Raw genomic sequence first — 13,867 nt, forward strand, 5'->3', positions numbered from 1 at the left:
TTTGGAATGTGTTAAAATGTACTACTGTGAAAATGCACCGAAAGCAAATTTTTTAAATATATATTTCGATATCTTGCTGTTTTAGTATATCTTATTCCGTGTTCTATGAAATGTAACTTGAACCCAGTTGAGCGCCAGCTCTACACGCTGCACACTGCGCTCCCCTTCTTCTCTGAAACGCTGCTGAAGGAACAACAGCCGGACTCCTGGGAACATGACACCTCTTCTTGAGGTAAGAATACCAACATAATGTATTAGTCAGGGAGTAAAAGCTTTCTTGAACGGTCAACGTTAGTGACACCTTAGGTTTTCTACATCAGGTGATAGTAGCGTTAGCTTAACCTCTCTGGTAAGGGCCTGAGCTATTGTTATGTTAGCCAGCGGTTAGCGACATTTGAATTTGGGGCTTGGTTTTCTGCAGTTCTTGGACGTCAAGAGTAAGTTAACTTGCTATCTAATAGTTGAGCGTGTTTACTTTTCCTTAACATCGTCAATGTAACGTAGGTGATAGGTTTCTGTGTTGAACGTTAGCTAACATTAGCTTACTTTGCAAACTTCATATATTAAACACGGTTTTATTGAAGTGCTTTGAAGCCGGTTTCAAGCAGACAAGTGTTAGATATTGAGGTTTAAGGCTAATTTTTACCGGAGGCATGACATTAACATCTCCGCCTGTCTGTTGACGTGACTGTCAGGACGGCTGTACACGTGACCGCTTATAAATGCGCTGTGGCGTTGTGTGAACGTGTCAACGCAGCTCCTGAGAAGGAGCTTCTTGTTGAAGGACGCGGTGAGCAGTGCCGGTGCGTCAATAGAGGGCGCTAGGGCGCCGTCCCTCTTAAAATTTTGCAATGAAAAAAAAAAGTAGAAAACAAATATATAATATATACTGTCAAAAAACATTATATACCAAATAATTTAAATAAGAAATATACCGTGTTGACGCGCTAAATTTGTGTGGGAGACCGTAAGCCCCTGTCAACAACCACTTAAGTTAAATGTGACCAAATATAATATATCGCCGTTCATCATCACTGAGAAAAGCCCCTCCCCCCTGTCGGGGCGCCGGCCAAATGGGAGTCTATGGCAGCGAGCAAACATTTCATGGTCGTTACGGCAAGGACAGCTTCTCATTGGCGGATGGAACTTGAATCTTCCATCCGCCAATGACATTGTTTCTTATTTCAACGTGATTGGACTATTCGTCGAATCAGAGACCTTTATCATTCCCTCACATCCCATATAGCTCCCACGTATCTACTCGAGCAACATAGCTAGCAGAGACTTTGATCATGTTTGTATGGCGACTGAAAACTCTGTGGTATCTCTACGCGAAACACCTTTCAACCGACGATCAGATGTTGACAAGAAGAGGCTGAAAGAGTTGGGACCCGAACGTCCGGATTTAAAAATTCAGCAGCAAAGCACTGACCGGAGGACGTACACCCGGAGCTTCTCCTCAAGCCGATATGCTAACCAGAGCTGGTTAGCTGGATGCTCTGTGTGGAGCAAAGCTGTGGCTCTGAGCAGCCGAGGAAGCGCCGGGCTATGAAGGAAGATGAGCTTGGAAGGATTGATGCAGAGGTGAGTGTCAAAATCAGCAGATGCCTGTGTTAGAGTTTAATGTGTTATCTTTCCCACTGCAGAACACATGTTGGACATTGTTAGATTTGGGTGGATATCATATCAAACTATAACTTTATCTAAAATACCAATTCAACCCCCAACGTGTGTGTGTGTGTGTGTGTGTGTGTGTGTGTGTGTGTGTGTGTGTGTGTGTGTGTGTGTGTGTGTGTGTGTCATAGCTCCAGGCTAGAGCATCAAGGTGGCTCCTGGCCTTTTGTCTATGTTGATGAGCCATCAAGACACACAAAACATGTTTTTTTGTCAACTCTGATTGTTGGCTTTTGTCTGTAGTATGAAGCCTGTTTGTAGTAGATATTCCCCACAACATATCTGTCTGTCTCTGTCTCTCTATATATTTATCTGTAGGTTTGTGACACCATACTTGGACACACCAGGGAACGCTTTGCCTTCAAAGACCACTTCACCAGTGCCACCTTACTGCAGGGCCCCCAGTTTAAATGTCTTTACAAGTAGTGGGGCCTACTCTGTCAAACACCCAATGTAAAATGTGATGTCTCTCTTTCTGAATCTATTCTGCTCTAAACCTCTTTCATGTGAGGGTGTGGGCATCTCTTTTATTCTGTGAACCTCTGAAACCCAACCCAATGTTTCTTAACCCTCTGGGGACGGGGCCAGCGGCGATGCGGGCGGGCAGGTGTTTAAGTTTTTAATAAAATCATATCATCACAATAATACGTCACAGAGATATGGTTTCAAATCTGGCGGATATGGTTTCCACTTCCGCGTCTGAGCATCTGTACATGGACGTGTCTTACGACGTGTGCAAAGCTTCAATGTGAGTCAGAAGATGCCAAGCAAAGAGTCCTGAGCAAAGCTATATTGGAGGGGACAGACGGCGCAGCTCCAGTGCCTGAAGGATTCGCTAACAAGGAGCTAACCGGAGTTAACGGGCCAGATAGCTGGCTACAGCGTTTCTGTGAGACTGAACGGTGAGTAATCAATTGTTGCCCCTATCACCGTTAACTTTCTTACAGTGAACTTAGTACGACCAGTAGTGTTGGACCTCCATTATGTGTTTGTAAGACCGTAACTAACGTGTGTTTGTTGACGATAGCTTAGCGTTAGCACGTCACTAGATAGCCCCGTTTTGGATGTTTCCTTACGTGTCTACGACTGAACGGTGCATACTCAACTGTTGTCTCTATCACCGTTAACTTTCTTACAGTGAACTTAGTAAGCCTAGTGGCGTTGGATCTCTGTTAATCGTTACTACAGTAGTGTTTATGTCACGTTAGGTGCTGCTAACACGGCGCAAGCTAACGAGAGCTAACGGAGATAGTTGACTACAGCTATGAACGGTGGGTAATCAACTGTTGTCTCTATCACCGTTAACTTTATTTCAGTGAACTCATACTGACTTGTATTAATGTATTTTACAGAGTGGATTCAGAGCTGTGAGGGTCCAGAGGACAACATGCAGCTGCAGCAGTCTCCAGTCCGTCTGCCTGCCAACACATCACCATAGCAGGCCTCAAAGCCAGCCACAGCTCATCATCCCCCCCACCATATAATAATAAATTAGTTTTTTGACATTTATCTACATGTGCCTACCATTTTATTCATATATTCCACTGCTTTTGTGAACCTAAGACCTTTGGTAAACCAATTTCCATCACCAAAACTGATATACCACATGAGTGAAGTTATGTTTTCACAACAAATATGAAACATTTCCAAAATCAAGATTCAATTTTTCAGCTTTAGTCATATTTTCTCTTTACACTTGTGCCTTGGGACAATGGTGCCTCATTATATAGATAGCTGAGATTCTTCTGTAATTTTTGTATGTATGTATCATATGCAAGTGAATTTAAAAAGGGAAAATAAATGTTTTTAAAGATGATTTTTTAAATTTTGTATTCTTGTTTTATTGGACAGCAGAACTAGAGAGAGAGAGAGAGAGAGACAGGAAATAGTGGAGCAAGAGGGGATCAAACCTTGGCCACTATGATACCAACATGTGACACATGAGTGGGAATTTAGCCTTTTCATTTTGATTTACAACCTTTGCATTGGAATGAGTAAAAGTTGATGCTTGAGATGATTTAGTTTTTTACCGAAGAGAATGTATGTCCTCCCCTTGTCCTTTATCTCCTTACTTCTTCAAATACTAGGATAGCTAACGTTAGCTAAACCTTCGGCTACTCTCTTATATGGCAGATACGTCATATGCTTTGCAGACGGTAATGGAAGAAGTATTCAAATCTTACAACCAAGTAAATGTAACTACACCGAACTGAGGAAAACTTAATAGTGTTCAGTCAGACCATAACTCACCCTCACCTGTAGACTCTAATGTAATAGTGTCACCAATACAACATTTAAATGATTTTCATTCTGAAGGTTTTTGTAACTTATACAGACCACAAATGTTTGTTTGAAAAATGTTCCATTATGGGAAATACCTTTCCTATATCATGTGTTTGTTTGTTTTCTACTCCATTTGCTCTTTTTGGTTATTTGTTTGGTTGTGTTTTACTCATTGCCTTTATGGTATTGTCCTTTTTGTTTACCGGTATTTAAGTTATGTATGACAATGCTTTGCTTCTCTGTAGAGCACTTTATAAACTTTGTTTTTAACGATGCTATATTAATAAAGTTATTATTATTATTATTAAAGTGTGAGGAAAAATAAGCCCAATGACAACGTCATCATGGTTATATCCTCTTGGGCTATTTGACACAGCATGTATTCTGTGTACACACACATTTTAATTAATGTGGAATTTAATAAAAGATCCTTAATTATTTAGATTATATATGTTGTGTATATATATATATATATATATATATATATATATATATATATACATACACATACATGTATATGTATACATATATAAAAAGGACATTTTGAGGACATGTTTTTATAACATTTGTTACAAATAAGGCGACTGATAAATTAACTAAATGAGACGACTGAACGCCATCAACACACACAGCATGGTTTACAATTTGTACTAATTTGCCTTTCGTAAGTTCTTTCATCATTTCAAAGGGTTCATTGTAAAAAATAAATGCGAGTGAGTGTATATGTGTGTGTATTCATGCATCAAATTAGAATAAAAGTTAATTTGTGAAGATTATCTTGATGTCATAAAAGAGTTTATTTTCTGTAACTATTCCAAAATCAAATGAAAGAATCCCGTTGGCTTTTTGTGGAGGGAACCAGTGAGATTAGAACTTCTTCAGCTTCGTAACTTTCACTGCTGCGATCGTGTGCGGTTCTGTGTGTGAATTCAGGATTTGAGAGACTGTTTACTGAAATGTTTATTTATTCATTGTTTTGTCTAAATTGTAATACATTTCAAATACTGTATGAAAAATGACTCCTGACTTTATAAAGGACCAGTGTGTTGGATTTAGCGTCATGTAGTGGTGGGGCTGCAGATTGCATCCAACTGAATGCCCGTCCGCTGGCTCCTCCCTTTTCGACCTTCAGGTGACATAAATTTTTTTTAAAAAGAGCGGCCTCTCACTGTAAAAACATGACGGAGTCCGTGAAGAAGACCGGCTCCTAGTGTAGAAATGAAGCGTTCATTTTAAGCCCGATTACACGCGGATGAAAAGATGGTCCTGAATGTTACATTCCTGTAAAAAGATCCTCCCCAGTCCGACACACTGGAGCTTTTAAAGCGATTCAGCAGCTCAAGAGACAAAGTTTTGGGATCCGGTTCAACCAAACAAACCCCTTTTTTGATGAGAGAGGACATACTTCCCTCCGAGCAGAAACCAGGAGTTCATCAGGGTTTTGTTTTTAGGATCCAAACGGAGCAAAGAGACGCCCTTAGTTCCAATGAACTAAATTCCTTTGAGGAGCTTCGTGCATCAGAAGTTTTGTCCGAGGTCGGGCTGCAATAATCCTCGTGATGGTCGAGTCTCAACACCCTGAGCCTCCAGCCGTCAGTCAGACACACACACACACACACACACACACACACGGTTAAGGTTGCCACGGCCTCTTGTCTCGACCTTGCTGGTCTGGGATGTGTTTGAAGAGGCACTTGTCGCCGTAGAAACAGCCCGTGGTCCGCCAGTAGAAGCACTCGTCTCCGTTTATCGGGACGCAGCGTCTGGACCTGCATGGACGGAACCACAAGAGAGCGCCATTAATGTTGTTTTTAAATCAAGTTGCAGCAAGGAAGTGGCACCAAATTAATGATAGATGATTAGATAACAGTGAGAAGTTTAATTAAACATTTCATATAAAAAAATACATTAAAAACGCAGCAAACTATTAACGCCGTTAATTATTTGATCATGCGTTAACTCGTTTATTTATTTTTTTGCATCGGGAGGGGCTTAATGCCGCCGCACACAGGTGCTGCACTTTAAATCTCTCCCAGACGGCGTAGTTCAGACCTGGGCATCTTACGGCTCTCCCAGTCCGGCCCGCGTGAGGTCAATCAAAAAAGAAATAAATAAGATACACGCCATAAATACAATACAACGGCACTGCTTTTACTTTGAAGGCGAATTAAAAAATGTGCGTGTGCGCTTCCGCAGCCTCACCGACCGGCTTGTTGCCAACAGACTGAAGCACGTCTTGTTCTGTAGTTTCTGTCCTCAGCGAGCAGCGGATGCTGCCGCGAGCCGCTCCGCCTCACAGAGCGCTCCAGATGAACATTAATCGCGCAAAGCCGCTGCTGAGATACCTGTCAGCTGTCCTTCACATCTCCACCTCGCTCAACCAGACTTCAGTGCTCTTGTTCAAGCAACACAGACTGGACTTTTCTCACTGAGTAAGAAAAACTGAACTGAACAAGATCAAAAGCACGTATTGCTTTTGTATAAAGTTAATCACTTGCTGGTCTTTAACATACATCTTTAAAAAGGTAAGCAACAAACTGAACATGACAAAAGAAGGAGTGGCTTGTCCCTCACAGGGACCCTTACTACTGAACATGACAAAAGAAGGAGTGGCTTGTCCCTCACAGGGACCCTTACTACTGAACATGACAAAAGAAGGAGTGGCTTGTCCCTCACAGGGACCCTTACTACTGAACATGACAAAAGAAGGAGTGGCTTGTCCCTCACAGGAACCCTTACTACTGAACATGACAAAAGAAGGAGTGGCTTGTCCCTCACAGGGATCCTTACTACTGAACATGACAAAAGAAGGAGTGGCTTGTCCCTCACAGGGACCCTTACTACTGAACATGACAAAAGAAGGAGTGGCTTGTCCCTCACAGGGATCCTTACTACTGAACATGACAAAAGAAGGAGTGGCTTGTCCCTCACAAGGACCCTTACTACTGAACATGACAAAAGAAGGAGTGGCTTGTCCCTCACAGGGACCCTTACTACTGAACATGACAAAAGAAGGAGTGGCTTGTCCCTCACAGGGACCCTTACTAATGAACAGACTGTTTATGTTGTTCCCTGATAAAAGACAAATGTTTCTTCTTTAGCATGATATTAAGCTGTTTTACATTAGAATAAAATAGTCTATAACATCTGAAAAAGAAATACAATATTTAATTGAATGATCAGTCATATAGAAGCATTAAACAAATGAAATGCTTCCCTAGAATATATTTTTGATGTATATACTGTTGTTAACTTGCTGTTGCTCCAGAGTGTTATATTTTACTGATAACATTACTTTAAAATAAAAGCGCACAATACACTAGTTTTTACTTCATTATTGAATTTGGCGCAGAGTGCGATTAATCGCAGAAAAATCATGCGATTAATCAGTAAAAAAAAATTATATATATATATATATATATATATATATAAATATATATATATATATATATATATATATATAATGGTTTGGTACATGTCTTAAAGATTTCTTGAGAGGATCATAATTTTCCCAATACGTCACCTAAAATGTCAAACCGACATGTCTAATCCTCACCTTCAGGTTAACCAAGACTGTGAGACAGCTCACCACAAAATAATGGAAAAATACATAATATAATAGTATAATTATGTTACATTAGAGTAATATATATAAATATATTGTATATATACTGTACATAAATACATGTATAAATATATTTATATATATATATATAATTAATATAGAAAGAATAAATATAGAAAATAATATATGTATATATATATGTATATAAATATATAAACATAAAAATAAATATCTTAATATAAATAAATATATATAAATACATACATAATTATATATATAAATACATAAATATATATATATATATATATATATATATATATATATATATCTGAATATAAATATACAAAAAATAAATTTAAAAAAATAATATATATATAATTTTGATATATATATTTATTTTATTTCTTTATTTATATATGTTCATATATTTATGTATCATAAATAAATACACATATATAAATAAATACAATAAATATTAATCTGAATATATATATATAAATAGTATATACAATATATAATATAAATAAATATATATATAAATGAATATATATTATAGGTGTATAAAGATGAGGCCTGGTACCCTGTGGCAGCTGAGCTCTGCTGTGTTGCTGCAGCGTTGGTCCTTGGCAGGGCGACCGCGGGGCGCTGGGTCCGGCGGTCTGGGTACCTCACCACCAGCCTGCTGTTCCCCAGCTCGACGCCCTGGACGGGAGGAGACGGCACCGTAACGCACGCCGGCATCGACGAGGGCAAGCGTTCACCTGCTGCGTGACTCACCTGCAGCCTCTCCAGGGCCTTGGCGGCCATGTTGGCGTTCTTGAAGTTGACGAAGGCACAGAAGCGCTCGTGGAGAACCCGGATGCTCTCTATCTCGCCGACCCTGTAACAAACGCAGAGCCTCAAAACTACTTTAACCCTTCTATACCCATACAACCATAAGTAATATACAAGGGACATATATGTTTTGGTACTCTGTTCTAAACCCTCTCTGACTTTGTTCTGCTTCACTTTATCAAAGTCAACCTTTGCAGAGAGAATTGTTCACATATTGAGTTATGATTTGGGTTAGAGAATGTTCACATATTGAGCTATGATTTGGGTTAGAGAATGTTCACATATTGAGCTATGATTTGGGTTAGAGAATGTTCACATATTGAGCTATGATTTGGGTTAGAGAATGTTCACATAGTGAGCTATGATTTGGGTTAGAGAATGTTCACATATTGAGCTATGATTTGGGTTAGAGAATGTTCACATATTCTGTTATGATTTGGGTTAGAGAATGTTCACATATTGAGCTATGATTTGGGTTAGAGCATGTTCACATGTTGAGCTATGATTTGGGTTAGAGAATGTTCACACATTGTGTTATGATTTGGGTTAGAGAATGTTCACATATTGTGTTATGATTTGGGTTAGAGTTGGACCTTACAGCTGCATCATTTCAAAGAAATAATTATCCTGAAAGTGATTTTTTTATAGGCGGACCTGAAACCTTTTCATTTTTCTCTGTGTGTCATCTTCATTTACTCTTAACCAGTAACATATAGACTGATATTTACACATCTGAACAACATCTCACATGTGTACCTTTTATTATAACACCAACATTATTCCAATAGCCCTAGTGGTTGCAGAGATACACCCTTTTTAGTTTGGGGATGACATTTTCGAGCAGAGGCCTAAAAATAGGTTGGTTTTTTACTGGTTAACTACCTCTGTTACTATAACAAAGCTACTGCTGACGGTCTAAATACGTGTCCTCACACACGTTCAGTGTTTTTACATTTGAAAGAGATCCAGGACGTCTTTCTCCGTCACTTCCAGTGTAATGTTCCCAACCCACAGAGAGCGACAGCTCCTGGAAGATAGAGAAGAAGGCAAGTCAGCAGGAAGAAGAAGAAGATGGTTCATGTTTACATTATATTATCAGGTTGTATTTGAAATGACACATACCCACTCTGGTCCTGCTTCAGTGCTGGAAGAGCAGAGGAGACAGGAAGAGCAGAGGAGACAGGAAGGAGACAAAAACAACACAAACATCATCAATGTAAAGCGATTAACCACTGCGGTCTGCTGTAAAGTACTTATTGGTCTCTGGCTAGCGACACTCAGTCTTTACTGTAACGTCAAATCAATAAACATCATTTTCAGCTTAAAACTGGAGCTCAGTACATACACTGATTATATTTGACTGTAAACTACACATTTCTCTGCCCCTTTCCTTGTAGTATGCCGTTCATGATATACCAGATTTAGTTTATGTCCTCCTGTACATGTATGTAACTGTCTGTTACAGGTGAGTCTCGGTCGTTGCGTGTGGGTGTGACCGCTGCCCCCGTGTGGACACAAAGCGGTGCTGCGGCTCTTACTTTGGGCCTCAGGTGAGGCGGCGACCGCCTGGACGGTGGTGAACTTCTCCAGTAGCGCTTTGCTCTGCTCCTCCTCAAAGCCCAAGCCCTACAGTTAATGCAGGGGTTTGATTTAACATGTGGATATCATGTTCTTAAATCAATAATAATCGCAAATACATCCCCCCCCCCCCCCCCCCCCCCCTAAAAAAAATAAGCCTGCAGTGCTGGAACTGGAACTAAACGTCAGACTGTTTTTGCTGGACGCCTCGGTTGTCCTCACCGTGAGCTGCAGCACCCGGCAGGCGAGGAGCTTACTGGCTGCTTCCTTACAGCTCTCATCCAACCTCAACACCTGCTCCATGGCCGCCTCTGCCTGACTGAACCGCTGGAATACACACACACACACACACACACACACACACACACACACACACACACACACACACACACACACACACAACATAGCTTTTATATTTTCTATCATTTTTTACACTACGCAGGTCTAAAAATAACATAATGTACATTTTAAGTCCACGTGCTGAATCACGGCCGGCCAATTATTCCTGTTGCTGTTGTATTAGTGCGTCATGCGGCAGGTGCTGACCTTTAACCCCATCAGGGCACACCCCTTACGGAAGTACCCCTTCGGCCAATCGGGAGCCAGCTGAATGGACCTCCGAGCGTCCGCGAGGGCGGACGAGTACTGCTCCAGACACCAGTAGCAGCAGGACCGGTTCCCATAGAACCTGCGAGAGTCGCGTAGAGATTTAAAACCAGAGTGAACGTGAGGAAGAAGAGGGCAGAGGGAGCTCTTATGCTGCGCTTACACCAAAAGCGTTGCGAAGTTTTCGCGTGAGTAGACAACATCCAAAGTCAATGCACAGACGTGGTTGTGAAAAAGGTGTGAACATGGGTTCACCTGTGGTCCTTGGGGTCGCAGTAGATGGCTCCTGTGAACATGTCCACCGCTTGGCTGTACTGGCCCTGTCCGAACAGCTGGATGCCCCGCACTGGAGGAAGCACACATTCTCTATAAAATCTATTGACGGCATTTTGTGAACTATTCTGAGAAACCAGAGATATTATGGAATGTGAGAAGATGTGTGTGAACCAGAATTTAACACTTGTTAAGTGTGAGGAGAGGTTATATAACCTAGTGGTTGCAGAGATACACCCTTTTTAGTTTGGGGATGACATTTTAAAGGAAAGTAGGTTGGTTTTCTATTGGTTAAAACTTTGCCTCAACACAACATGTTAAAGATGATGTTGATTCTGCGCCCCCTGTGGACAACAGTGGTAGTGTTTCAGAGCACCAGAGTCCCTTTAGAAAAGCTCTGTTCTACTACAGCAGTCTCAAGTTAATTCTTCTCATTATGTTAGAGAATGAGATGAGAATTACAAAAAAGTAAGAATGAAATATAAAGTTCACACGATATTTGGAATCTGATGGATTGAATTTACTGATCCAACACATCGATGTGTGCATAATGTGTATTATTGATAAAACAACGTGTATCTGAAGAGATTCACCTGTCAGAGACTCGCCCCTCCTCTTCATTTCTTCTGTGCGCTCCACCTGCAATCACACACTCTGTTAGTATCGGGTCTCATTTTAGATTATCTTAATATGAATGAATAATCATCTTCACAGAGCGTAATGTTTAACTTGCCGATGGCCAAACTAATTGGTTCTAAACCGATATTGTAGGCTGAATAAAAAATATTTGTGTGTGTGTGTGTGTGTGTGTGTGTGTGTGTGTGTGTGTGTGTGTGTGTGTGTGTGTATGTGTGTGTATCTGTATATCTGTGTTTATATGTGCATATGGGCGTGTGTATATGTGTGTGTGTGTATATATATATATACGTGTATATATGTGTGTGTGTGTGTGTGTGTGTGTGTGTGTGTGTATATATATATATATATATGTGTGTGTGTGTGTGTGTGTGTGTGTGTGTGTGTGTGTGTACCTGGCCGCTCCGGGTCTCGTTCTCCTTGTTTTCTCTGGAGATCTGCGTCGCTCTGGTTTTCAGGGCCTTGAGGCTTTTGTTGTGGCTGGCGGCGTTGGCCACGAATGCACTGCTGACGTCCCACACCGGCTCCTGAAACACACACACACACACACTAGCTAGACGTCTATTTATTAAATGGCACCACACCCGCGATCAAGTTAGTCAATTTGCCAAAATATTTTACGAGCAGCGTTCGACGCGCTCCACAGCGAGCGAGCGGCAACGGGACGTTCACGAGGAACCTTTGTCGTCTGCACTGAATCTCTCCATTTCAGTGCTCATCTTATTTTGAAGGTACTGAGCGATGTGCCCGGCGTCAACCCACGTTTCTTTACTGCGCTTCTTTACTGCATTTACTTCTTTACTACGTTTCTTTACTGCATTTACTTCTTTACTACGTTTCTTTACTACGTTTCTTTACTGCATTTACTTCTTTACTACGTTTCTTTACTACGTTTCTTTACTGCATTTACTTCTTTACTACGTTTCTTTACTACATTTCTTTACTGCATTTACTTCTTTACTACGTTTCTTTACTACGTTTCTTTACTGCATTTACTTCTTTACTACGTTTCTTTACTACATTTCTTTACTGCATTTACTTCTTTACTACGTTTCTTTACTGCATTTACTTCTTTACTACGTTTCTTTACTGCATTTACTTCTTTACTACGTTTCTTTACTACGTTTCTTTACTGCATTTACTTCTTTACTGCGTTTCTTTACTACGTTTCTTTACTGCATTTACTTCTTTACTGCGTTTCTTTACTGCATTTACTTCTTTACTATGTTTCTTTACTACATTTCTTTACTACATTTCTTTACTGTATTTACTTCTTAACTACATTTCTTTACAACATTTCTTTTCTCCGTTTCAGTGCTCATCTTATTTTGAAGGTACCCACCTCCTCCGAGGTCCCGTGCGGCTGCAGCCCGTTGCTCTTGTTCTGCGTCGTCACGACAACGGCGACCGATTCCACGTTGCACCTGTTTCTGAGACGAACAGCGGACCATTTCTCCTCTTCCTCCTCCTCCTCTTCCTCACTGTCACTCTCTGACACCGCTCCGGCCGCTTCCTCTTCCTGTTGTCGGTGAAAACGCATCGAAGAAGAGGTCACACATTCTCAAGTATTAAAGATAATGTTATTTAATATATAACATGGAGTCCTAATAGGGTGTATTAGTCTGATTGTTTAAGTCATAAAGTAATAACCTCTTGTTGGACATATAGTCTTTTATTGGCATGTACCTTGGTGTTTCTTTACTACATTTATTTATTTACTACGTTTCTTTACTACATTCACCTCTTTACTACATTTCTTTACTGCATTCACTTCTTTACTACATTCACTTCTTTACTACGTTTCTTTACTACATTCACTTCTTTACTACATTCACTTCTTTACTACGTTTCTTTACTACATTCACTTCTTTACTACGTTTCTTTACTACATTCACTTCTTTACTACGTTTCTTTACTACATTCACTTCTTTACTACGTTTCTTTATTACGTTTCTTTACTACGTTTCTTTACTGCATTTACTTCTTTAACTTAAAGTAGCCATGAGCTAATAAATGTCATACATACGGACATGAAGATGATCATTTGAACATATGATGAACATACAAACTCCTCCAGACTCAGAAAACACCGGCACGTTTCGGCCCTTCTTTCTTTCTTTCTTTATTTTAAATCGTCACCTGCTCCGACGCGTCCTCCATCCTCTCCAGCTTCTTCCGTTCTTTCTGCCTCTGAAAGGAGAGCATGCACACGGTGGCGATGGGATGGGTGTGTCGCACAAACACAGAACCAACCGACAACAAGCTATGAGAACGTGGGAACGGCCGTGAAGAGGGCGTGAAGACGAGGCGGGTGACATGAGTAAACAAAGGAGTGGCGTGAATGTGGGAATGTGGGAAGACACAAAGTGATTTTATATTTATTATGAAAAAATATGCTTTTTCTTTTACTTTGAGCAG

The 13,867-nt window shown here is 40.5% G+C and overlaps 1 protein-coding gene across 2 annotated transcripts in view; it reads right to left on the reverse strand.

Moving 5' to 3' along the window:
* Positions 1-4,908: 4,908 nt before the first annotated feature.
* Positions 4,909-13,867, reverse strand: part of LOC306738220 (uncharacterized protein) — a 20,452-nt gene continuing 11,493 nt past the window's right edge. For both annotated transcript variants that reach the window (XM_079220050.1, XM_079220049.1), the window contains exons 4-16: positions 13,589-13,639; positions 12,792-12,968; positions 11,845-11,976; positions 11,407-11,452; positions 10,796-10,886; positions 10,481-10,622; positions 10,157-10,261; positions 9,895-9,982; positions 9,479-9,500; positions 9,309-9,383; positions 8,300-8,402; positions 8,103-8,224; positions 4,909-5,726 (exon numbers count right to left, since the gene is read on the reverse strand). In XM_079220050.1, coding sequence (XP_079076176.1) covers positions 5,591-5,726; positions 8,103-8,224; positions 8,300-8,402; positions 9,309-9,383; positions 9,479-9,500; positions 9,895-9,982; positions 10,157-10,261; positions 10,481-10,622; positions 10,796-10,886; positions 11,407-11,452; positions 11,845-11,976; positions 12,792-12,968; positions 13,589-13,639 — 1,290 coding nt within the window. In that variant the 3' untranslated portion in view covers positions 4,909-5,590. The remainder of the gene's footprint in view (positions 5,727-8,102; positions 8,225-8,299; positions 8,403-9,308; positions 9,384-9,478; positions 9,501-9,894; positions 9,983-10,156; positions 10,262-10,480; positions 10,623-10,795; positions 10,887-11,406; positions 11,453-11,844; positions 11,977-12,791; positions 12,969-13,588; positions 13,640-13,867) is intronic.

This window comes from Taurulus bubalis (genome assembly GCF_910589615.1).
Source record: "Taurulus bubalis genome assembly, chromosome: 6".
Lineage (NCBI taxonomy): Eukaryota > Metazoa > Chordata > Actinopteri > Perciformes > Cottidae > Taurulus > Taurulus bubalis.